At 46.3% G+C, this 25264-nt stretch overlaps 1 protein-coding gene across 5 annotated transcripts in view; it reads left to right on the top strand.

Moving 5' to 3' along the window:
• The first annotated feature begins 349 nt into the window (after positions 1 to 349).
• Positions 350 to 25264, top strand: part of rngo (DNA damage inducible 1 homolog rngo) — a 98149-nt gene continuing 73234 nt past the window's right edge. For all 5 annotated transcript variants that reach the window (XM_068383829.1, XM_068383826.1, XM_068383822.1 and 2 more), the window contains exon 1: positions 350 to 616. In XM_068383829.1, coding sequence (XP_068239930.1) covers positions 521 to 616 — 96 coding nt within the window. In that variant the 5' untranslated portion in view covers positions 350 to 520. The remainder of the gene's footprint in view (positions 617 to 25264) is intronic.

Genomic DNA, 25264 nt, shown 5'->3' with positions numbered 1-25264 from the left:
TTATTATTATTATTATTATTATTATTATTATTATTATTATTATTATTATTATTACTTGCTAAGCCACAAACCTAGTTGGCAAAGCAGGATGCTATACGCCCAGGGTTTCCAACAAGGAAAATAGCCCGGTGAAGTAGGGAAACAAAGAAAAATAAAACATTTAATGAATAGTAACAACATTAAATTAAATATTTCCTGTATAAACTATAAAAAAATTAAAAAAAAATTATATTGAGTAATTTCGATATTAACAAAAGCTACATGAACAGAAGAAAATATATTTTTGTAAATGGGGATTTTAGGGTTGTTTTTGGGATTTTTTATACTAATCCACCTGGCAACACTGCTGCCAAACACGCTCATCTTACTGATGCAACTTTCAACTACTTTCCGGTCTTCCTTTTAGTGTCTTTGGTAGTAGTTGAATTTCTCGAAGGATTTCAGTCAGCTTCTGCAATTGAATAGTGTAACACACTATACGTCTCAGAAGGAGAAGATATTAGAAAGAAAGTTTTAAGAGATGAGGATATCGGTGACCACGGAGAATTCTACCTATCCTATAGAGGTAGCCGATGATTTGGAGCTCGAGAACTTCAAAGCTTTGTGCGAAATGGAAGTGAGTTGCTAAAGTTAAGGATAACTTATCCTCTCTCTCTCTCTCTCTCTCTCTCTCTCTCTCTCCCCCCCCTCTCTCTCTCTCTCTCTCTCGTCCATGTATGACTACTCGGTCTCTCTCTGTATCCTTACCTTATATGACTACTCGGTCTCTCTCTGTATCCTTACCTTGTATGACTACTCCCTCTCTCTTAACCTTCTTAACCTTCTATTTCTAGCCTAACCTTAACATAAGATGTAATAGAATAATATATAGGGGAATTATTTACCGAATTATTTATCATTATTGCATGAGTCATAAGTTTACGCTAATAGATGAGTCATTAAGTTGACGCCATATATATGAGTCGTATGATATAATTAAATTTACCCAACTGTTTATCTTTGGTCTCAGGCTTTATATCAATACTATTGTTTTTGTTATTTGAAAAGCAGGTTACTATAAGCCCTATGGCTCCAACAGGGAAAATAGCAGAGTGAGGAAAGGAAATAGGAAAATCTACTAGAGAAGTTCAAGAACAATAATTTTTAATTGAATTTTTCTTATGTTAACTTTAAAAACTTGAAAATAACAAGGCGACCTAAACTTTGGGAGCCTTTGTATATCAGCGGCCAGTTTCTCACGCATTAATTAAAAGTGGATATCAGCTAACCCTAAACTTTCCCCCCTAACCTAACCTATGAGCCGTGTCCTTAACTACTTACCTAATGGCTGCGACCCTCCTTACACTGCCGTATTCAAAGTTAGACACAATAATATATACAGGTGACTGCTATTGTACATCCCCTCAAAATAATGAGAGGAAGAGAAACAAGATAGAATAGGGTGCCCGAGTGTTGGGGCAAAACAGTCTTAGGAGCCTTTGTATATCAGTGGCCAGTTCCTCACACGTTGATTAAAAATAGACATCAACTAACCTAACCTTTCCCCCTTAACCTTACATACAAGCCGTGTCCTTACCTACTTACTCTACACGGGGCTAACGCCCCACTGCGACCCCCTTACATTACCGTATTCTAAGTTAGACATAATACATACAGGTGGCCGCTATCATACATACACCCCAAGTCTTATTTCGTGTTTCCCACTCACTGTATAAAACATTTACTTTGGAAACCTTGATTTTTCTGTGGGGGAAACAAAGGTATGTTTGTTGATCGCCTTGTAGATCGCCAGACACGTCGGCTAAATTAAGAAATACGGCCTAACGTATAATACCCTTTGATAGTAGGTTGGCCAGGGCACCAGCCACCCGTTGAAATACTGCCACTTGAGAGTTATGGGGTCCTTTGACTGGCCAGACAGCACTTCATTGGATCCTTCTCTCTGGTTACGGTTCATCTTCCCTTTGCCGTCACATACTCCGTATAGTCTGGCCTATTCGTTACATATTCTCATCTGTCATCATACACCTGACAACACCTGAGATTATCAGACAATTCTTTATCACCCAAGGGGTTACTGCGCTGTAATTGCTCAGTGGCTACTTTCCTTTTGGTAAGGGTAGAAGAGACTCTTTAGCTATGGTAAGCAGCTCTTCTAGGAGGACACTCCAAAATCAAACCATTGTTCTCTAGTCTTGGGTAGTGCCATAGCCTCTGTACCATGGTCTTCCACTGTCTTGGGTTAGAGTTCTCTTACTTGAGGGTACACTCGGGCACACTATTCTATCTAATTTCTCTTCCTCTTGTTTTGTTAAAGGTTTTGTAGTTTGTAGGAAATATTTATTTTAATGTTACTCTTCTTAAAGTATTTTATCTTTCCCTGTTTCCTTTCTTCACTGGGCTGTTTTCCCTGTTGGAGCCCCTGGGCTTATAGCATCCTTGCTTTTCAACTGTAGCTTAGCAAGTAATAATAATAGTAATAATAATAACCTTACCAATTTTACTATACTGAAATACAAAATTAGTCTCGAAACTATAAGTACATTGGCGCATCCTCAACTCCTTCGAGGCTGAGGATCCGCTACTCAAGCTATTTACGTAAAACTAAAGAAGTTCAAACTTGCAGCCAATGTTTTTTTTGTTGAAGAGGCTGACAGAAGTCTTTTTATAGTTTTCATATAAAAGATCTGTTTTATTTTTTATTTTACTGTTCTTTACTTATTTTAATTGTTCATTACTTCTCGTATATTTTATTTATTTCCTTATTTCCTTTCCTCACTGGGCTCTTTTTCCCTGTCGGAGTCCTTGGGTTTATTGCATCATGCTTTTCCAACATGGGTTGTGGCTTAATAATAATAATAATTTGTCACCATCTGATATACTTGCTCACTTACTGTATAATAACCTACATTTCCATGTTTATTTGTTTTACTGCTGATTACAGAATTAATTCTTCTAAAGTTTGGTTTATTTTCCATTGTATTTCACTCTAAACAACCAAAATATTTTTTTCCATTGTATTTCACTCTAAACAACCAAAATATTTTTTTTCCATTCATTGTGAAGTGATTATAGAATAATTTTTCAGAAATTTATTTGAAATAATTTTCGATAGAATAATGGTAAAACTGTGTGATTTTGTGTGTAAAAACCTTTATAACCATTGAAGTGACTATATTATTCCGTAATAATTCCACGATAAATAATCGTTGAAAGGTGTCAAACTACTCGTCAGTAATAATGGACTTAATGTTGTACAGAAATGTAATGAAAATGTCCCTTTGTTTTCTATGACACAAGAAGTATTGTACAATGTATAGATTATTTGGTATACAATAAACAAAAAAAACTGATGACAAAAGAAACTTTTCTGGCCTGAGAGAGAGAGACGTAATACGGTTTGTTCGTTAGTCTGTCATTCCTCCATGCGTTTATTTATGAAAGATCTCTTTAATATTGTTACTGTTCTTAAAATATTTTAATTGCTAATTGATTTTCATAGTTTATTTATTTCCTTTTCTCACTCACTGGGCTATTTTTCCCTGTTGGATCCATTGGGCTGATAGCATTTTGCCTTTCTAAATAGGGTTGTAGCTTAGTTAGTAATAATAATAATAGTGTACGAGTGGAAAGGATGGTACAGGCTAGGAATATATTTCCTTGAAGAATGACCCTAGTACATTCTCTCTGAGAATATTTTTCGGTACGCAGTTCATGTATTCACTGCGCTCATTGGATTCGATGTGATTGAACACCTGCACTTCTTCTTCAGTGGCTTTTGGATCACAGAACTTTGGCGTTTGCTTCGTTCTAGTATTCCCAGTACAATACACATTACCAGTGGAAAAGAAATCTATGATTGTTTTTGTAGCTTGTACAGACAATGAGATTTTCGTTTCACAAGCTCTTTAGTTTCTTCGTGCTTTTCCCTTTGTATTTCGTCTTCACAGGAACCTTTTAGTTGTCCCCTCATGGATGTTCTCAGCCATCATCATTTCCCTTAGGATCAGCCACGAACGGGTACCACACTATAGTATCAATAACCGCGATCGGGAACCATACAGATGCTTGGGAATCATGCGATCAGGAACGTGCACTCATTGTTCAAGTGATTGTTACTTACCCAGGAAAATGTCACCGAAGCACAGTATGACCGATCTGGCAGTTTGTGAGACTGCCCAATTCCTTTGCATGATTTCCTAGGAGGAGCAGTGTCATCGAAGAAGACCGCTGAATAGGAGTTTGTTCCAACACGGAGTACTTACCTCGAACTACTTTCTTACGAGTATCTGGGATCTCCTCCCAACCAACCAGAATTTTGTGTAGTTTCCCCTATCTCCGTTTTCTATAGTGGGTCTCTCTGTAGCAGATGAATACGCATCCTGAGGCGAACCGGGTCTGCAAGCGTGCATGGCCAGGTCTCGGTCACCAGTAAGTTCTGGTTGCGTCGTGATTCACATCTCGCCGCGCTTTCTTCACCCAGTGCGACCCTTTGTGTCTCCCACGCGGTCCCCACGCGGTACCCATGTGTTCAATCCTAACCTTATCCACCCCTTTCCTCTGTATCCCTGTGTCGATTGGTGCCTTAGTGTTCATGATGGAGCATCCCCGTTGTTTCCCCGGGCCTATGGCTGGTAAATCTTGTGGTGCTTTTCTCTCCAAGCCGGAGGTCGACCCTCACACCTTGTGTTCATCGTGTAGGGGCAGTGTTTGTTCCCCTACAGCCACGTGTCCGGAGTGCGAGTCTTGGAACGAAATCCAATGGGTTCTCTACGGAACGAAGAAAAAGAAGGCAGCCAAGAGATCGCCTAAGAAGAGTAGCATCTCCTCGCCTTTAGCTTCGCCCGATACCTCGTCAGAGAGGGGTTCCCTACCGCCTTCCCCTACCCAGAGTAGGGGACGAGGTAAGTCCGTTGCGGGGAAGCGGCCCATTGCCCTTCCCCCAGAGTCTGATATTCCTGTTTTGGGGGGGGGGGATTTTGTGTCGGTTCAGGCATGTGAGGGGCCTGAGGAAGGGGCGGAAGTGTGTTTGGGAGGACGAGGTCCTTGTGCCTACTGGGCCCGTCTCTGCTGAAGATCCGATGTGGGGGAAGCCTGCTACGGCCCCTTCCCCCGCATCGTGGGTATGTATTTCAGGTGCTTCAGCGACCAGGGAGACGTCGAGAAAGAAGCAGGATTGTCAAATTCGGATTCCGTCGTCTGGAAGGGACCCAGGGCGCCCTTCAGGTCGCCCATGAGACTAGAGGAGGAGTTCGACACCTGGTTCGCTCCCAAGAAGGTGCCTCGGTCTCCCCCGGCGCCCTCGTCAACGCTCCCGCCCGTCTTTCTGTAGCCCTCTTCACCAGTGGAACGACACGAAGATCCCCCAGCAACGTTGGATGTATCAGTCGACTCAGCGGATTCGTATTCGTCCCCGTCATCATTCTCCTCCTCTTCGTCGGATTTGTTCTCCTCGGAAGATGAAGGCCCAAGAGACTCGAAGAGGAAACGGGAAAGGTCCTGCAGGAAGAGGTCCCGCTCATGCTCACGCCACTCCAGGAAACGAGCTAGGACCTCCAGGAAGAAGTACAAGAGGAGACGTTCGTCTAAGGATAAGTGGGTGCGGGTCACGATCCCCCGGAGTGAACTCCTCAAGGCTACCTCCGCACCGGGCGCCTCCGGTTTGCTCTCTAGAGCCACTTCTTCGCCCTCGCGACACGGCTCCTCCAGCAGACCCGACCATCGTCAGAAGTCGACCCACCAGGTCACTTTCAGCAAGCATAAGTCCGCGAAGGCACTGGCTCCATCCCCCCAGCGGAAAGAGCCGCTCCTTCGGCCCGACAGCATAGTCCCAGCCCCCGGGACTGCAACGGCATTCCCCAAGCAACAGAGCCAGCCAGCTGGTCCGGAGAAGCCCGCGGCTCCACGGAGCTCCGCGGGAGGGAGTAGACCTATGACGGCTACTCCCGTCCCAGCGGATCCACCCGCTCTGCGGGTCGCCGCACCAGTGGTTCGGCATGAGAAGAAGGTTCTACCTTCCCACGCGGCTCCTTCCGTTACCGACGAGGCTCCCCATGAGGATGACCAGGTAACGGAAGGCCTGGTAGAAGGAGGAGAGTGCTCGTCAGACGACGTCTCCTCCTACCGGAAAGTCTTGGTACTCATCAGACGTCACCATAGGCTGGATGAGCCTAAGCCCTCGTTAGAGCAGGCCTGGCTCTCCGGGCTGAGCAGACTGGTGGACAACCCGATTCAGCGGAAGCCTTCCTATCTCTACCTCTGGCGCGGGACGTGAAGCTGGGTATGGACCACATAGACAAGTTCATAGCCAGCCAAGGGAATGCCCCCAGGAGCCAGGATGCCTCCAAACTTCTAACGGGACTTGAGACGCAGAAGCGCTTTTACGTCCCGGAGGGTCGTCGAGGAGGTCCCTGTATGATCGAGCCAGCTATCGCCATATTGAATCAGGGAGCGGTAGAAGACAGGGCATCCTCCGCTCCGGTGTGCTTCTCACCAGCAGAAACTTCCATGATGGAGGATATGGCCCTAGACCTGGTTAACATTTCTTCTTGGTTGGACTGGTGGGCCTGCACCCTGGTGGGGTTCCAGTCCTCTCGTGACCTCTCCGTCCCAGAAAACCAGTCCTTATTACAAGAATTGATCAGTTCGGGGGAAAAGCCCTAAAGTTTCTCTCCTATCAATCCCTCTCTCAAGCAGCCAATTGGGTTCTGCGGAAATGGGACACAGTTCTGAGCAAGTTGGTACGGAGGTTACCCGAACGGGAGGCGAGGTCGCTGAGGAACTCGCCAGTGTGGGGCGAGTCCGTGTTCCCCCTGAAGGCAGTCGAGGAGGTGATGGAGACGGTCAGGAAACTTAAAGAAGCAGGAGAGCCCAGACCCCCGCCTGCAAGACGTCCAGCACACAGGAAACCCTCGTCAGACACCCCTCACCCGTCCCATTCTTCGCCAGTCCAACCGAGGAGAGAGTCTCCGTCGCTGTCTTGGCACCAAGCCCCGCAGCCCTCCCGTAGGGGAGGTTCAGCCCCACAGATAACCTTTAGGCCCTCCTATGCCAACTCCAGGAGAGGGCGCTCCAACCGCACCTCTAGGAGGAGATAGGCAGAGAGGCCCCCTACTCCTGCCGAAGCCTCAGATAGGGGGATGCCTCAAACACTCATGGCAAGCTTGGCGGGACTACGGAGCGGATCTGTGGACTGTAGCAGTACTAAAGGACGGGTACAGGTTGCCCTTCTTAGCGGAACCGCCCCCTCTAATCCCGAACCAACAGGCGGAGTGGTTGGCGCCCAAGGACCTCTTAAAAAGAACAGCTTTACCGGAGGAAGTGTCGGCCATGCTCGCCAAAGGGGCGCTGGAACCGGTCAGGAACCCCAGCCCGGGGTTCTACAGCAGACTCTTCCTGGTGGAGAAAGCGACAGGGGGTTGGAGGCCGGTCATAGATCTGTCAGCCCTCAACAAGTTTGTGTGCAAGACCAACTTCAAAATGGACACCCCGAATTCGGTGATGGCGGCCTTGAGATAAGGGGACTTCATGAAGTCCTTAGACCTCAAGGACGCCTACTTTCAGATCCCTGTCCACCCCTCCAGCAGGAAATTCCTAAGAGTGAAGTGGGGTACCCAAGCTCTGCAGTTCAGAACTCTCTGCTTCGGGCTGTCGACAGCTCCTCAAGTCTTCACGAGAGTCTTGACAACAGTCTCAGTCTGGGCACACGAACAGAGCATCCGCCTGATTCGTTACCTAGACGACTGGTTGTTACTTTCAGCCTCCGAAGGAGTACTGAGGGAGCAAGGCGCGAAGCTTCTACGGTTCTGCAGGGACTTGGGCATCACCATCAACCTGGAAAAGTCGCAGCTGACGCCCTCCACCAGGATGATATACCTGGGGATGGTTCTAGACACCCAATTGGTGAGGGCCTTCCCCTCCTCGGAGAGGCTCGATAATCTGCATCGAACTGCGACCCTTCCTAACATACCAGCCGAGGAGAGCCAAAGACTGGCAGATATTGATAGGCCACCTCGTGTCGTTGGAGAAGTTAGTCCCACGGGGGAGGCTCAAGCTGAGGGGAATCCAATGGAACTTAAAGGAGCTCTGGACCCCTGGGGAGTCCCCGCACAAAATAGTTCCGGTGTCCCCGGAGACAATCGAAGTCCTGAAGTGGTGGCACGACAGGACAAACGCTCTCAAGGGAATGCCCTTCGCGAGCGACTCCGGCGATGCTGTTATTCATGGACGCATCAAAGGAGGGGTGGGGTGCCCACCTGCTCGACGAGTCAGCGAAGGGGAAGTGGTCCCTTGCGGAAAAGACCCTTCACATAAAAGTGCTAGAGCTGATGGCCGTGCAAAGGGCGTGCCTAGAATTCGTCCATCTACTCCGGGAAAACACCGTGGCTCTGATGTGCGACAACGCCACGGTGGTGGCCTACGTGAAAATGCAAGGAGGACTGAAGTCGAAGGAGCTGTGCAGTCTCATGAGGCAGTTCCTGGAATGGGCCTCAAAGGATCAGGTCGAGGTCACAGCCAGGTTCATTCCAGGAAAGAAGAACGTTCTAGCCGACGGCCTCAGCAGGATGGGCCAAGTAGTGGGGTTGGAGTGGTCCTTACACCCAGAAGTGGCCCAGACTGCCATCCTGAAGTGGGGCTCGCTGGTGATGGACCTCTTCGCCACGAGACTCAACGCACAGCTCCCCGTGTTTTGTTCTCCTGTGCCAGATCCAGCAGCAGTGTTCGAGGACGCCTTTCAACATCCTTGGGACAACCTCGACGTGTATGCCTTCCCGCCCTTCGGGATGCTCAGACAAGTCCTCAACAGAGTAAGGAGGGCATGCAACCTGTGGATGACTTTGGTAGCGCCCTAGTGGCCGAAGAGAGAATGGTTCGCGGACCTAAAGGAACTGGCGTGCCTCCCACCATGGCCCCTTCCGGACAGGCAAGACCTCCTCCGGCAGCCACACTTCCAAAGGTTTCACGAAAACCCTCGGTCCCTCCGCCTACACGCGTGGAGGTTATCGAGCGGCTCCTGAAGAGGGAAGGCTACTCGTCGAAGACCGCAGCAAGGATGTCCGGGTACCTTAGACGGTCCTCTATCACGGTGTACCAAGCGAAGTGAGCCACCTTTACCAAATGGTGCACCTCACAGAACGTCAGGCCGTTGGAGACCTCCATTCATAAGATAGCCGACTTCCTAGTCTATCTGAGAGACGACGTGGGTATGTCGATTCCAGCCATCAAGGGTGTCCGAGCGGCTCTGGGCCAAGTCTTCCTCCTGAAAGGCATTGATCTAGGGGCTTGCAGGCAAATCTCGATGCTCATTAAGAGCTTCGAGCAATCGTGTTCCTCCCGTGCCTCTAGAGTGCCCCAGGGGGATGTGGCCAGAGTTCTGAAGGCCCTGTCGGAGCCTCCCTTCGAACCCCTCAAGGATATTCTGGACAAAGAGCTCACCCTCAAGACTGTCTTCCTCTTAGCCCTAGCTTCGGTGAAGAGAGTGAGCGAGCTCCATGGGTTATCGTACAAGGTCTCACACACTAAAGGTTGGCGAGAAGTAAGTTTCAGGTTCTTACCCAATTTTGTAGCCAAAACTCAGAACCCAGCTTACTGGGACCCTAGGTTCGAGGAATTTTCAGTGCCAGCGATTCCTCGTTCAGACAACCCGAGGGACTTGTTACTATGTTCAGTCAGAGCTGTACGAAAGTACCTGGAAAGAACGTCCAAGCTTCGGCCAGGGATCAAGAGTCTGTTTGTCTCCTCAGGTCTAGTGAAGAATGCAGTCTCCAAGAATACGATCTCGTTCTGGTTACGACAAGTAATTGTGAGGGCTTACGACAAGCCTGGAGTCTCTCTTCCGGGAAAACCAAGACCCCATGATATTAGGGGCCTGAGTACTTCGTTAGCCTTCCAGAAAAACATGGCGGTGGGCCAGATCCTAAAGGCAGGTACTTGGTCCAGGCCGTCCACCTTTACGGCGCACTACCTGAAGGACTGTTCTAGGAAATCTTTGGATGGCTTCTCCATTGGGCCTGTCACTTCTGCATTCCAGAAGATTTAAAGGTTGTAGCCCCGGGGAAGACGTGGACGGTAAGTCCAAGAGACACAGGTTCCTTCCTTACCTTTCCCTTTATTACCACTTCCCCTCCATTTCCCTTGATCCCTTCCTATGCATTGTGGAACACGTTCAGTTGAAGACATCCAGGACAGAAGATTCTTGCAGAGGTGAGTTACTTAGACACTAAGTTAGTTTTTTGTATAGTTTTCCCTTAGTCTCATTTCTGTGTTGGGTCATACAAACCTAGCCTCCTATCTAGGTTCGATCACGTTTCAAGCCGGTCTCTCGGTCCGAAAGGCCACTCCCACCTCCTAAAGTACAAGTCTCCTAAGAAAGTAGTTCGAGGTAAGTACTCCTTGTTGGAACAAATCACAAATTTTAAGTAATTTGTATTTTTCCTAACAATACTTACCTCGAACTACTTTCGGGTTATGGCCCACCCATCCTGCCCCGAGTGCCTTACAGGACTTTTGATACCATATCTATCATAAACTTACTGGTGACCGAGACCTGGCCACGCACGCACACTGACCCGGGTCGCCTCAGGGCGCGTATTCATCCACTACAGAGAGACCCACCATAGAAGACGGAGATAGGGGAAACTACACAAAATTCTGGTCCGTTGGGAGGAGATCCCAGATACTCCTAAGAAAGTAGTTCGAGGTAAGTACTGTTAGAAAAAATACAAATGACTTAAAATTTGTAATTTTGTAACTAAGACTCATACCGATTTTCTCACGATACTAACTACGATTCAGTAGTACACTCCTTCATTCACTAGGTAAGAGGATATGTACTAGAACAGAGCCTCCCCGAGTAGGTGAATCAACTTGAAGTACAAGAGCTCATGCATCCACTATCTGTGTTTGGTTCTCACAAGAACAAACGCACACATTAGCACCCGCTACATGTGCTCAGTTCTCATGAAAATGAGCAGATGTACAACTTCCCACTTCACTACTTGTGCTCGGTTCTTATGAGAATGAGCACTCGCCCAAGTGTTTGTTTTAGACATCTGACTTAGCCGGTAGTTATATATATAGCTATACGTCCCTGACGTCCGGCAGAAATTTCAAAACTCGCGGCAATCGCAGATTGGGTAGCTAGGTGTACCACCTGCCCGCCCTCTAGCGAGGTACCTGGAACCATTCCAGTGATTCTTCAGATCTTCCCTGCCGCTCACGCCGGCAACATCGTTGGATTTTTCACTCGCTGTAACCTGTATAATTGCAGTCATCTTGGTGATGTACAATTTACTGTTGGCTTTCGCTCGTTTGGTTTTATTTTGACTGATAGTAGTGGTTGGGTTATGATCCATATACTGTACAGTATTCAAAACTTGGAAGGGGTAGGATTAGAAGTTTTTCCACCTACTGTAAAAATAACGAACCTACTCTTAAAAATATGATGGCGGAAGGAAAACACTCCGCCAACACTATGACGTCACAATCATATGACATAAACTACGTAGTTACTACGTAGTATGACTTGCATATTCATTTTTTTTTTTATGCAGAGAATGAAAAGTAAAATTCTACTTACAAACCAAAAGTATTTAAGTTTTTAAATATTTAACTTAGCCGGTGAATATATAATAGCTGAGCCTCCGGCGGCTCGACAGAAAAACACACAAAAACTCGCGAGCGATCGCTATGAAGGTTGCGGGTGTGCCCACTAGCGCCAACTATCGGCCAGATACCGCATATACATGTAAACAGACCCAATTTTTCTCTGTCGGCCTTAACGACAAGACGTATCAATACTCGCTGTATAACCTGGAGTTTTCTCAACATATTTGGTGAAGTACTTCCTTTTGGTTTGAGCTTTCGCAGTGCAGGTGTTTTATCTTCAACTTAAATCTTGAACTCGTTTTTGGATAGATTTAATTTTTGATGACTTTGGATTGTTTTTTGGACTTTCTTTGACTTTTAAATGGCCGACCCTTCCCTTAGTACGGAAGTTTGTTTTAGGCTTTTAGCAATTATCTTATCACGTTATAAATTGTTGTTGTTAATTATAGATTTTCCTCTATATATTTTATATCTCAACCGCCTTTATTGGGCCTCTTCGATTAGCTTTCCATTTAAAATAAACATCAAGATAAATTTTAATGATTTGTTTATATGCGACCTTTCCTATTCCTCCTCTAATCCGAGAGTAGGCGGTCCTAACTTGGAAACCGAAGTTAAACAACGTTGAGCCCTTTCAATCGTAAATAACTTTTACAGAGCAAATGATTTAAAACTTATTAAATGAATATTTTTTAGTAGATATTTTATGAAAGATTTTCTTTGAATAGTCTTCGTACTGTTTCAAAGATGAACTAACGTTTAGTTTATTTATGCTACGCAATTTGCGCTCTATCGTTACGATAGAGAGAGAGAGAATCACGGTTTCACTTTGCAGAAAGAGTAAATCGATTCTGACGTTTTTGTTCATTCTTCTTTCAAACTTAAATGTTTTAAATACTATTTTAAAGGAACTTGTTAATTGAAAAACCTTTCAGTTTTTTTCCTTTGGTCAAATAACCTGTTTATTGACGAAAGGTAAGTGGGCTCTTCTCTTCGGTGCGAAATCAAGAGAGAGAGAGAGAGAGAGAGAGAGAGAGAGAGAGAGAGAGACGGAGGGGGAGAGAGGAAGAGAGAACGTTCCGATCTTTATTCTCGTCCCAAGCGAGTAACGTTGTTCTCGAGTCAGTTTTTTTACTCTCGTCCCTAGTCTCTGTACGGGGAGAAAGGATAAAACGTTTTTAGTTTTTATTCTCGTCCCAAGGCACTGTACGGTGAGAGATTGAAAACGTAGTTTTGAATGAACTAGTGTTTAGTCTCCTTCCCAGCCACTGATCTTTTTATCTTAATATATGTTTACTGTTTTTTGCTTGTATTAATGTGCTTACATTATACGACTGATTTCGCAATTATAACCTTTTGATGAGGGTAGAATTGCGTGCTTCAGGTAGAAATCAGTTTTATTCATACCTAATGTGAATTGTTGAAAAATTCGATTTCAGTGAAGTAAGTGCAAAACAGAAAATCGTAGTGATAAAGTGATAATTGCGCAAAGTGTTATCAGTGTTGCGACCGAGGGTTCGTCTGTTCGTGCCTGTCGTTCGCCTAGTCCGAGACCTCTTGCAAGCTCCCAAGCCCAGGGGAGAAGTAATGTCGTACGACTTATGGGTTCGAGAGGACTTGATCAGCGAACAGACGTTCCCTCTATGGTTTCAGGCGTGTCTCATCACACACCGCCCCTACCATAAGACGAGCGAGACGATTTTCTCCTCGTCATCCGAAGGCTTTTCGCATAAGAAACCGTGGAACAAGGTTTCGAGGCCCTTTAAGCGAAAGTCAGTCCTTTCAGGACAGGTCCAGCGTCCTAGTTGTAGCCATTAGGACAGCTCTGACCCTATGCAGTCATCGGAAGACTGCTCGCCGCCTAAACAAAAGCGTAACACAGGCTCCGAGAGTCTTTTTGTAGGCAAGGTTTTGCAGTCACAGACGTTACCCTCGTCTCTTACCGCAACCATTCCCGTTGATCCTAAATGGGTTGTATGGCAAGACATGCAGAATAAGCTTGTCTCTCTTATGGAGGACTATTCTGTTGAGCAGGTTCACGATGATCCTCGCCGCTTAGCTGATCGAGATCTTGGCCGTCAGCCGCCCAAACGAGCCTTTGCTCGTCCTGTTGACATTGACGTTACAAAGTCACGTCAATCGTGTTTTGTAGAGCCTCACTCGATGCAGTCCCGTGTTGACTCTCAGCCGCTTGTGGACGTTCAGCCGCTGCCGCTTGCTCTTGTTGACGTTCAGGACGTTCACCAACCAGCATACAGTAGTTGACTTGTTTTGACGTTGAGCGTCAAGCACCGCAGTCAAGAGTTGTTTTGACTGCTCAGTCTAAGCAGTCAAGGTAGTCTCGAGTTGACGTCGAACGTCCTCCCGCACCTGTTGTTGTTACTGGTCAGTCCTTTAAGCAGTTACATGACATAGCGTCCTTGACTGCTACTGTTGCTCCTTTGCGTGTGGACTCTGCTTGTCAAGCATTGCCACCACGGCAGGTCTCTCCCTTGCTTGAGACTCGGCTATTGTCGGACAAGGTTCCTTCAGATGAGGAAGTTGCTGATCCCCCTCCTACTGATATTCCCTTGAGGACTCTGTCAGACGGAGAGGAGCCTAAAGCTGCTCAGCCCTCTATGGACTTTAAATAAATCATGCTGATTTTTAAGGATCTTTGTCCGGATCTTTTTGTAACTGCTGCTCCTCGTTCGCCTAAACGTCAAGAGTTTACACTAGGCCTAGCTACTTCGAAGCCGTTGTTTTATAAGCTAGTGCTCTCTCGCTCTTCTAAGAGAGCTTTACGTTTGCTAGGCGACTGGTTAGTCACCAGGAGGAGTTTGGGGGAGACAGCCTTTGCTTTCCCTACTTTTAAGCTGGCTTATAGAGCGAGAGTCTGATATGACACGGGAGAAGTTCTCGGCTGGGGAGTTCCTGCCTCTGCCCAGATAGACTTCTCAAACCTCATAGACTCTCCCTGGCGCCTGGCCATGAGACGCTCCAAGATTTTATGGTCGACTTCAGAGCTAGACCATCTCCTGTTAGGAGTTTTTTCGAGCGTTTGAAGTTTTGCTGTACAATTATGTCATGCATAAACAAGGCTTTCAGGGATGGCTCCATGATCTGACAGCCACGTTCTCTGCAGGAACAAGTCCCTCAGGGATGGCTCCAATGATCTGGCAGCCATGTTCACTGCAGGAGTACGTAAGAGGCAAGTGCGCTCAATGTGTTCATTGTCAAGACAAACTTCACAATGAAGTCTACCAGGCTGTCTTGACAGCATTAATGGAAGGCGACTGGATGGTCTCTCTCGACCTTCAGGAGGCATACTTCCACATTCCTATACACCCGGATTCCCAACCGTTTCTGAGGTTTGTTTACAGGAATGTGGGGTACCAGTTTTGAGCCCTGTGCTTTGGCCTCAGTCCTGCTCCTCTCGTGTTTATGAGGCTCATGAGGAATGTGGCAAAATCCCTCCATCTATCGGGGATCCGAGCCTCCCTGTACTTGGACGACTGGCTTCTCAGAGCATCGTCCAGGCTTCGCTGTCTGCAGGATCTATATTGGACGTTGAGTCTGGCCATTGAGTTGGGACTTTTGGTCAACCTAAAAGTCCCAACTGATCCCATCCCAGATTATTCTATATTTGGGGATGGAGATTCGCAGTCCAGTTTTTTTTCGGGCTTTTCCGTCTGCCACCCGAATAGAACAAGCCCTGCTCGAAGTCCAACTAATGCTGAAAAGAGAACGTTTGTTCAGTCAGGAGTTGGAACAGTCTCGTAGGGACTCTCTCATCCCTGGAGCAGTTTGTCTCACTAGGGAGACTGCACCTTCTGCCTCTCCGGTTCCATCTAGCCTCTCACTGGAACTAGGACAAGACGTTAGAGACGGTATCATTCCCAGTCTCCGAACCAGTAAAGGCATGCCTGAAATGGTGGGACAGCAATATCAGTCTGAGAGAGGGACTATCCCTAGCAGTCAAGAACCCAAACCACGTGTTGTTCTCAGACGCGTCGGATTTGGGTTGGGGTGCGACCCTGGACGGTCGGGAATGCTCGGGTCTGTGGACCTCAAGTCAGAAGAGCATGCACATCAACGGCAAGGAGCTATTAGCAGTCCACTTGGCCTTGATGATATTCGAAAGCTTCTTCGAAACTAAGTGGTAGAGGTCAACTCAGACAACACCACAGCTTTGGCGTACATCTCCAAGCAAGGAGGCACACACTCCTTCACGCTGCTCGAGATCGCAAGGGACCTTCTCTTATGGTCAAGAAATCGAGGCATCTCCCTGTTGACGAGATTCATCCAGGGGGACTTGAACGTCTTGGCAGACTGTCTCAGTCGGAGGGGTCAGGTGATACCCACGGAATGGACCCTCCACAAGGACGTGGGCAAGAGTCTTTGGGCTACTTGGGGTCAACCCACCATAGACCTCTTTGCCTCCTCGTTGACCAAAAGGTTACCAATCTATTGCTCTCCAGTCCTAGATGCAGAAGCAATCCACATAGACGCGTTTCTACTGGATTGGTCTCTTCTGGACTTATATGCATTCCCACCATTCAAGATAGTCAACAAGGTACTGCAGAAGTTCGCCTCTCACGAAGGGACAAGGTTGACGTTGGTTGCTACCCTCTGGCCCGCGAGAGAGTGGTTCACCGAGGTACTTCAATGGCTGGTAGACTTTCCAAGAAGTCTTCCTCTAAGGGTAGATCTGTTACGTCAGCCCCACGTAAAGAAAGTCCATCAAGGCCTCCCCGCTCTTCGTCTGACTTCCTTCAGACTATCGAAAGACTCTCAAGAGCTCGAGGCTTTTCGAAGGAGGCAGCCAGTGCGATTGCAAGAGCGAGGAGAGCTTCCACCATTAGAGTATACCAGTCGAAGTGGGAAGTCTTTCGAGACTGGTGCAAGTCAGCATCTGTGTCCTCGTCCAGTACCTCTGTAGCCCAAATCGCAGATTTTCTTTTACATCTGAGAAAGGTTCGCTCCCTTTTAGCTCCCACGATTAAGGGCTACAGGAGCATGTTGGCTTCGGTCTTTCGACATAGAGGCTTAGATCTTTCCAACAATAAAGATCTCCAAGATCTCCTTAAGTCTTTCGAGACCTCTAAGGAACGTCGTTTGGCAACTCCTGGATGGAACTTAGACGTGGTCCTAAGGTTCCTCATGTCAGACAGGTTTGAGCCATTACATTCAGCCTCCCTGAAGGATCTCACCCTCAAGACACTTTTCCTAGTGTGCTTGGCTTCGGCTAAAAGGGTCAGTGAACTTCATGCCTTCAGTAAGAACATCGGCTTTTCTACAGAAAAAGCCACTTGTTCACTTCAACTTGGTTTCCTGGCCAAAAATGAACTGCCTTCTCATCCTTGGCCTAAATCTTTTGATATTCCTTGCTTATCAGAGATCGTAGGCAACGAACTGGAAAGAGTACTGTATTATGTCCTGTTAGAGCTCTTAAGTTCTATTTAGCTCGTACTAAGTCATTACGAGGTAAATCTGAGGCATTATGGTGCTCAGTTTAGAAACCATCATTGCCTATGTCAAAGAATGCTTTGTCATATTTTATCAGATTTTTAATACGAGAAGCTCATTCTCACTTGAATGAGAAAGACCGATGTTTGCTTAAGGTTAAGACGCACGAAGTTAGAGCTACAGTATAGCAACCTCCGTGGCCTTCAAGCAAAATAAATCTCTGCAAAGTATTATGGACGCGACTTTTTGGAGAAGCAAGTCTAGTGTTCGCGTCATTTTACTTAAAAGATGTCCAGACTCTTTACGAGGACTGCTACACACTGGGTCCATTCGTTGCAGCGAGTGCAGTAGTGGGTGAGGGTTCTACCACTACATTACCCTAATTCCAATATCCTTTTTAATCTGTCTCTTGAAATGTTTTTAATATTGTTTTTTGGGTTGTACGGAAGGCTAAGAAGCCTTTCGCGTCCTGGTTGATTTGGCGGGTGGTCAAAGTCATTTCTTGAGAGCGCCCAGATTAGGGGTTTGATGAGGTCCTGTTGTATGGGTTGCAGCCCTTAATACTTCAGCTCCTGGGAGTCTTTCAGCATCCTAAGAGGATCGCTGGGCTTCGTGAGGAAGACAGACTAATAAGGCAGAGTAATCGTCTAAGTCAACTTCCTTACCAGGTACCTTTATATATTTGGGTTTTGTTATGATATAACTGTCAAAAACTCTAAGCATATACGCTGTAAACTTAATTAACTCTGGTCTCTACCCACCACCATGGGTGTGAATCAGCTATTATATATTCACCGGCTAAGTTAAATATTTAAAAATTATATTTTAATTATAAAATAAATTTTTGAATATACTTACCCGGTGAATATATAAATTAAAGGCCCCCCCTTCCTCCCCGATAGAGACCCAGCGGGATGAGAAAAATTGGGTCTGTTTACATGTATATGCGGTATCTGGCCGATAGTTGGCGCCAGTGGGCACACCCGCAACCTTCATAGCGATCGCTCGCGAGTTTTTGTGTGTTTTTCTGTCGATCCGCCGGAGGCTCAGCTATTATATATTCACCGGGTAAGTATATTCAAAAATTTATTTTATAATTAAAATATCATTTTTATAATATAGAAGGAATATATTTGTCCTATTAGTACACTGTACTTTATTTAGATAATCATCGATCTATTTTCAGAGTTTAAATAAAACTAGCGTACAGTTAAAGTTACTCTACGTAGTTCTCAGACATTCGATACAGTCTCACAAATTACTTTGTATCGTTATTTATTTATTTTTGTTTTCGATATTGGGATTTCTAATATTGATCAAATAACCTATTGCATTCTCATTCAAGCCCTTGGCGGAAGAGTATTATCTCTCGCAGCGGGCAGGTCTAATTGTGGTCTTATGTGAAAGAGTACAAAAAGTGCAATTTTTAGTGCTAAATTAGTGCAGTGAATTTAATCAGTCAGTGGAGGGTGCGTCTGCTCGACCCTGTCGTTATCCTAGCCTTAGACCTCTTGCATGCTCCCCAACCCCTGGGAGAAGGAATGTCGATCGGCGAAAGGAAACGAGAGGTGTTAGCGCTCGAGCAGACGTCCCATTGAGCGTTCCTGTTGACGCTTCTCAGAACGCTCGCCCTCACCATGGGAAAGGAGAGGTAAAAGTTTTATCTTCGCTGTCGGTTGACTCAGCTCACAGAGAGGGCTGGCGTCTTACATATTTCCCTTCTTTCTAGACAAGAAGAGAGTTGTTCGTCATGTCGCCGAGCGTTTAGATGCTTAACACCATAACACTGGCGTCAAGAAGGACGCCGAGCGTTAAGGAAACACCATAACACTGGCGTCAAGAAGGACGCCGAGCGTTAAGGAATGGACTACATCAAGCCAAGCGTCGAGTAGCTGGAAGTCATGACACGTAACACCGAGCGTCAGAGCATTGGACGGCAAGCGTGACGTCGAGCGTCCAGCACTACTAACGATGCTGTAAGACTTTGACACGATGTTTGAAACTGAGTGCAAATTCTTTGTCTCTTGTTGGATGAGCGAATGTTCTAGACGCGAACGTCATAGTCCCGAGCGTCTGAATCGCGAGCGTCATTGTTCCGAGAGTCACGTGGCGCCGAGCGTCAAGCAGTTGCATGGCGTAAAGTGTCCAGCAGTTGGACTTGACGTCGAGTGTCAAGCAGTTAGACATGACGTCGAGCGTCAAGCAGTTACGTGACGCCGAGTGTCAAGCATAGTTCCAAGCGTCTAAATCCCGAATGTCATTGTTCCGAGAGTCACGTGGTGCCGAGCGTCAAGCAGTTGCTTGGCGTCTAGCGTCCAGCAGTTGGACTTGACGTCGAGTGTCAAGCAGTTAGACATGACGCCGAGCGTCAAGCAGTTGCATGACGTCAAGCGTCCAGCAGTTGGACTTGACGCCGAGCATCAGGCAGTTAGACGTGACGCCGAACATTAAGTAGTTAGACGTGACGTCGAGCATCAAGACTCGGACGTCGTGCTTACACTAGTCGAGCCGAACGTCGAGATCGCAAACGTCTTAGTTCCAATCGTAATGACCGCGAGCGTTTAGCATTGGAACATAGTTACGCCAGCCGCTATAACTGAAAAGATACAGAGAAAAATATTAACTGGAAAGAAATTATTTTCACACACGAAGGCCCGCCTGTATAGACTCTTGGTGTTTGATGGAGGGCGAGAAATAAACCCCTAAAAGTAAGTAAAAGTAAGTAATGATCTTGGACCCTTTGAGGCCAGAATTACAGGACCTTAAGGAGTTGACTCCTAGGAAACAAGACGTCTCTACCTCGGTTAGAGACTTGTAGGAGGAAGGGATCGACGATCTCCTTTCCCCTATTTATCTTTTACTTCTCGTAGAAGATCCTAAGATCCTTCATCCTTCGGTTGACTTATAGAAACTCATGAGAGTTTTTTCTGAAGAGTTTCTGAATTATTTTGTGCCTGCTGCTCCTCGTTCCCCGCCTTCAGAGTTTATGCTAGGGAAGGCGTCAAAGGAGTCTCTGTTTACAAAGATGGTGCTGTCCTGATCATCTAAATAGAGCTTTGAGGATGATTGGAGACTGGATGCAATCCAAGAATATCCAGGGTAATACTGTTTTTCCCTTTTCCCTCGGCTAGATTGGCCTCCAGATCTAGTGTTTGGTTCGAGACGGGAGAAGTTCTCAGCTTGGGAGTTCCTACCTCTGCCCAAGGAGACTTTTCGAGTCTAGTAGACGCTCTGCATCGGATCGCCTTAAGAAGGACCAAATACTCTGGTCAACGTCAGAACTTGATCATCCTCTCAAAGGCATCTTCAGAGCTTTCGAAGTATTCGTTTTCTTTGACTGAACTCTGGGAGCCTTGGGGAAGAAGGTTTCTGCCTTAAAGGATGTGAACACTGATAGTCTCATCCTCATTATGTCAAGCACGGATAAATCCTTAAAGAACGGTTCCAATGAGTTAACAGCCCTTTTCTCAGTGGGGCTCTTTAAGAAAAGACCCCAAATGTTTTCTTTTCTGTCCATTGGGGTTACACCCATTCAGAAGTCAGAATTGAGGTATGCACCCCCCTTTTTTCTTCCTCTCTTCTTCCTCAAGAGTTGGTCAAAGAGGTCTCTTCCACTTTAGCCCTAAAGGTTACACAGGATTTGGTGTCTAAATCAGCAAGAAAGGTTCTGCGTACTTTATTTTCTAAACCGCTCAGACAACAGTAGGAGCCAGACTAAACAACTTCTGGCGAGCCTGGGAAAGGAGAGGAGCAGACCTTTGGTCCGTACTATTTCTAAAGAAGGGATGCGAATTCTTTTCGCTAGTGAAACCTCCTTTAATAGTAACTCCAATAGACCTCTCTGCCAGATACAGAGAGGAGCCAAAGAGACAGACTATGCAACATCAAATGTCTCTCTTCTTGGAGAAGGAGGCAATAGAGAGGGTGCGAGATTTGCGGTCACCAGGTTTTTACAACTGCTTATTCCTGGTTCCCAAGAACTCGGGGGGATGGAGACCAGTCCTGGATGTAAGTGCTCTCAACGCCTTCGTTCAGAAGACAGTTCTCCATGGAGACATCGAAATCAGTCCTAGCAGCAGTAAGAAAGACGACTGGATGGTCTCTTTAGACCTCCAGGATGCTTTCTTCCACATCCTCATCCATCTGAACTTCAAGCAATACCTGAAGGTTTGTGTATTGGAGGAAGTTGTCCAGTTTTAGGCTCTTTGTTTCGGCCTAAGCACCACCCCTCAATAGATGGTGCGTCTGCTAGGACCTGTCGTTCTTCTAACCATAGACCTCTTCCAAGCTCCCCAACCCCTGGGAGAAGGAATGTCGACCATAGACCTCTTCTAAGCTTCCCAACCCCTGGGAGAAGGAATGTCGAACGTTCTAACCATAGCCCTCTTCCAAGCTCCCCAACCCCTGGGAGAAGGAATGTCGACCTTAGACCTCTTCCAAGTTCCCCAACCCCTGGGAGAAGGAATGTCAAACGACAAAAGGAAACGAGATGCTTTAGCTCCCGAGCAGTTGTCACCTCGAGGATACCTGTTGACACTTCCCAAGATGCTCGCCTTCTCATAGGGAAGGTGAGAAAGTGTTTTCGTCATCTTCGGATGACGCAGCGCCCAGACGAGGCTGGTGTCAAGCTTCCAGACCTCTGAAGAGGAAGATGGACACGGTCAATCAGCGTCCTATCATGACACCGCAAGCTACTGGTTGTAGGCTTTGGAGCAGTCCTGAGCGTTTTCATTCCTCCGAAGAAAGCTCTCCTGCCAAACGTCCTTTAAGGACGTCAGCAACTGTCAAGAAATGTTCAACTCACCCAGTTGCAGGACAGTTGTCTGAGCCTGGCATGACCTCAGTTCATGCTCCTCCTCCACCATCAGACTGGTTATCGTCCTCTGTACGCTCTGCGCATTCTTTAAACAGCGTAGAAAGCGAGCTTGTGGTAGACGTGACGTCTCCTGTACCACAACAAGTGGACCCTAATTTTAATATGCTGCAAGATATACAACAGGAACTCTCATCGCTCATGCAAGTTTATCAGCCTGCGGACAACGAGAGTAGCAGGTCTGGACCCTGAGTGTCAGGAAGCTTCATACCTGGAAGCCAAGCGTCATAAGGCTACTAGTCGAGAGGTTCTTGACGACGAACGTCTTTACAACTCCCTCGTTAAATGGCATGTTTCAGCCGCTTTAACCAAAAGGAGTCAAGCAGCCAGACGTGATGTCGAGCGTCCAGCTAACGTGACGTCGAGCGTCCTGCTTAAACGTGACGTCGAGCATCCTGCAAGACGTGACGTCGAGCATCCTGCAAGACGTGACGTCGAGCGTTAAGCGGGACGCGACGTCTAGCATCAAGCAGAACGCAATGTCAAGCGTCAAACAGCTTGTGACATGGACATGTACGCATTTCCACCGTTCAGAATTCATTACAAAGTGATGGAAAAAGTTTTGGTCACACGAAGGGACCAGATTGACTCTAGGGGCCCACTTTTGGCCCTCAAGAGAGTGGTTCACAAAGGTACAGGAATGGACGGTAGACACTCCAAGAAGCCTTTCATTAAGAGTAGTTCTACTCAAACAAACCCACTTTGAAAGGTACCATCAACAATCTCCAAGTTCTTCATCTAACTGTCTTCAGATTATCGAAAAACTCACAAGAGCTAGAGGTTTTTCGAAGGAGGCAGCTAGGGCTATTGCAAGAGCAAGGAGGACGTCCACCTTCTAGGTTTACCAATCCAAGTGGGAAGTTTTTAGAGAGTGGTGCAGAGTCAACTCTGTTTCCTCGTCCAGTACCTCTATAACTCAGATTGCTGACTTCCTGTTATATCTTCGAAGGAAACGCAATTTTTTCTTCCTCTACCATCAAAGGATACAAGAGTATGTTAGCAACCGTAGAGTCCTGAAGTTCATTATGATTGACAGGTTTGAGCCCTTGCATTCAGCTTCATTTAAGGACCTTACGATGAAAAGACTATTTTTGGTCAGTCTGGCGACAGCTAAAAGAGTCAGTGGGATTCATGCTTTTAGTTGAAACGTTGATTTTTTTGAGATAACAAAGCTATCGGCTCATTGCAGTTAGGCTTTCTCTCCAAGAATGAACGCCCTTCTCAACCTTGGCCCATGGCTTTTTAGTTTCCGAACCTTTCGGATGTGGTTGGCGAGGAGTTGGAGAAGGGTCCTGTGTCCAGTAAGAGCCCTGAAGTTCTACCTGGACTGAACGAAAGAGTTGCGAGGCAAGGCAGAAGCTCTTTGGTGCTCGGTCTAGAAGCCCTCGTTACAGAGGTCGAAGAATGCACTTTTATTCTTCATCAGGCTCTTAATAAGAGACTCATGCACATTGCAGTAAGGCAGACCTTAAGCTTTTAAAAGTCAGACACATGAAGTTGGAACTGTAGGAACTTCGGTGTCCTTCAGGCAGAATAGATTGCTGCAGAGCATTTTGGACACAACCTTTTGGAGGAGTAAATCTGTGTTCGCTTCATATTATTTAAAACGTGTCCAGACTCTTTATGAGGACTGCTTCACTCTGGGACCATTCGTAGCAACGAGTGTAGTAGTGGGGGAATGATCCACCACTACATTCCCATAATCCTAATACCCTTTTCTTCTCTTGGAACTTTTGTATTTTTATGGTTGTTCGTGGAGATTGCGACTATCTCCCACAATCATTGATTTTAGTCAGGTGGTCAATTTGTTCCTTGAGAGCACCCGGAACAAGAGTATTGGAGGAGGTTCTGTTACATAGAGGTTTTTAGACCGGTTTAACAGCTCCTAGAGATCTTCAGCCCCTGGGTGGATCGCTAGATATCATAAGGAAAGCGGACATAATGAAAGAATTCATTGAAGTCAGCTTCCTTATCAGGTACGAACCCTTAAGCTTGTTTATTAACTCTTAAGTAAAATTCCAACAATGTTGGCTGTCTCTGAACCTTCACCAAAGGTGTCAATCAGCTATATATATATAACTACCGGCTAAGTCAGATGTTTAAAAATATTTTCATAATAAAATAAATTTTTGAACATACTTACCCGGTAGTTATATATGATTTAATTCCCACCCTCCTCCCCTCTAGAGACTGTGGGTGTCTGAGATCTGAGGAATCATGGAATGGTTCCAGGTACCTCGCTAGAGGGCGCGCAGGTGGTACACCTGGCTACCCAATCTGCGATTGCCGCGTTTTGAAATTTCTGCCGGACGTCAGGGACGTATAGCTATACTGTATATATAACTACCGGGTAAGTATGTTCAAAAATTTATTTTATTATGAAAATAATATTTCATTACCTTGTGCCAGATAGTGATCATCCTCATTTAGTGGGAGTGTCTGATGTGCCCCTGAGTGTGGAACCTGTGGAGTGCTATAGTTTGGGAAAAGCAGGGATAATTTACTTTTCCTCGTCATCCTCTACCATTGTCTCTCGCTTTTTCGCTTCGTTGGGCGCTTCCCTTGGGGAAGTTGACGAAGGGTCTGGTCTCATAGAAAGGTCTTTCACTTAGTTCCATGGGACTTGTCAATCACTCATCTCCTTTGGGAGGATATGTCAGTAAACTCCCACTAACTAGTACCTTTAGGATTAGTCAAGCAGGTCGTAAGTGTAGACACCAAGGGAAGGTTGGTCTTTACGTTCAACTTTCCCATTTCTTATCATGGCAAGGGAAGATGGGTCCCGGCCTTTAGCGTACTGCTCTTTACAGTGGTCATGGCCAACTTTTACCATGTAAGTCTGTTAGTGATTGAGAGCTTGGCAGTAGCCAATATGGAGCTCTTGCATCTCCTGTATCTTTAAGGTCATTTTGCAATCGTGACAGGGGGTTCGGCTGCTGTGCTTTCATATCTCCTTCCAAGCTTAGTCCAGGCAGGGATTAGGAGGAAGAGGTAGAGGGGTGAGCTATCACTAGCGGTTTCCCTGTATGTCTTTTACCTTGCCATCTCTATCCATATCAAGTCTAAACCCACTTGCCAAGCTCCATATCTGGCCATGACAACAGAGGTGGCATCTTGCACTAAAAGTTGTGTACAACTATTCTCCAGTTCGTTCCTAGCAGCCTATAGGGGTATCACGTGAAGTAAGGACAGTCTTGTACTCCTCTCAGTTGAATCTTTTCTTTCTGACCACGTACAGTGGGATGCTGTTCAGATCCTTGAGAGGATGACTTCATGCTTTGATCATAACAAGGACTGGTAGGACTTGCTTAGAGTCTGAAGGTTGTCCTGTAAGCT

The sequence above is a fragment of the Palaemon carinicauda genome, chromosome 1, assembly GCF_036898095.1.
Source record: "Palaemon carinicauda isolate YSFRI2023 chromosome 1, ASM3689809v2, whole genome shotgun sequence".
Classification (NCBI taxonomy): Eukaryota; Metazoa; Arthropoda; class Malacostraca; order Decapoda; family Palaemonidae; genus Palaemon; species Palaemon carinicauda.
Note: the sequence above shows the minus strand (reverse complement) of the source record. Positions and strands in the feature narration are given on the sequence as shown.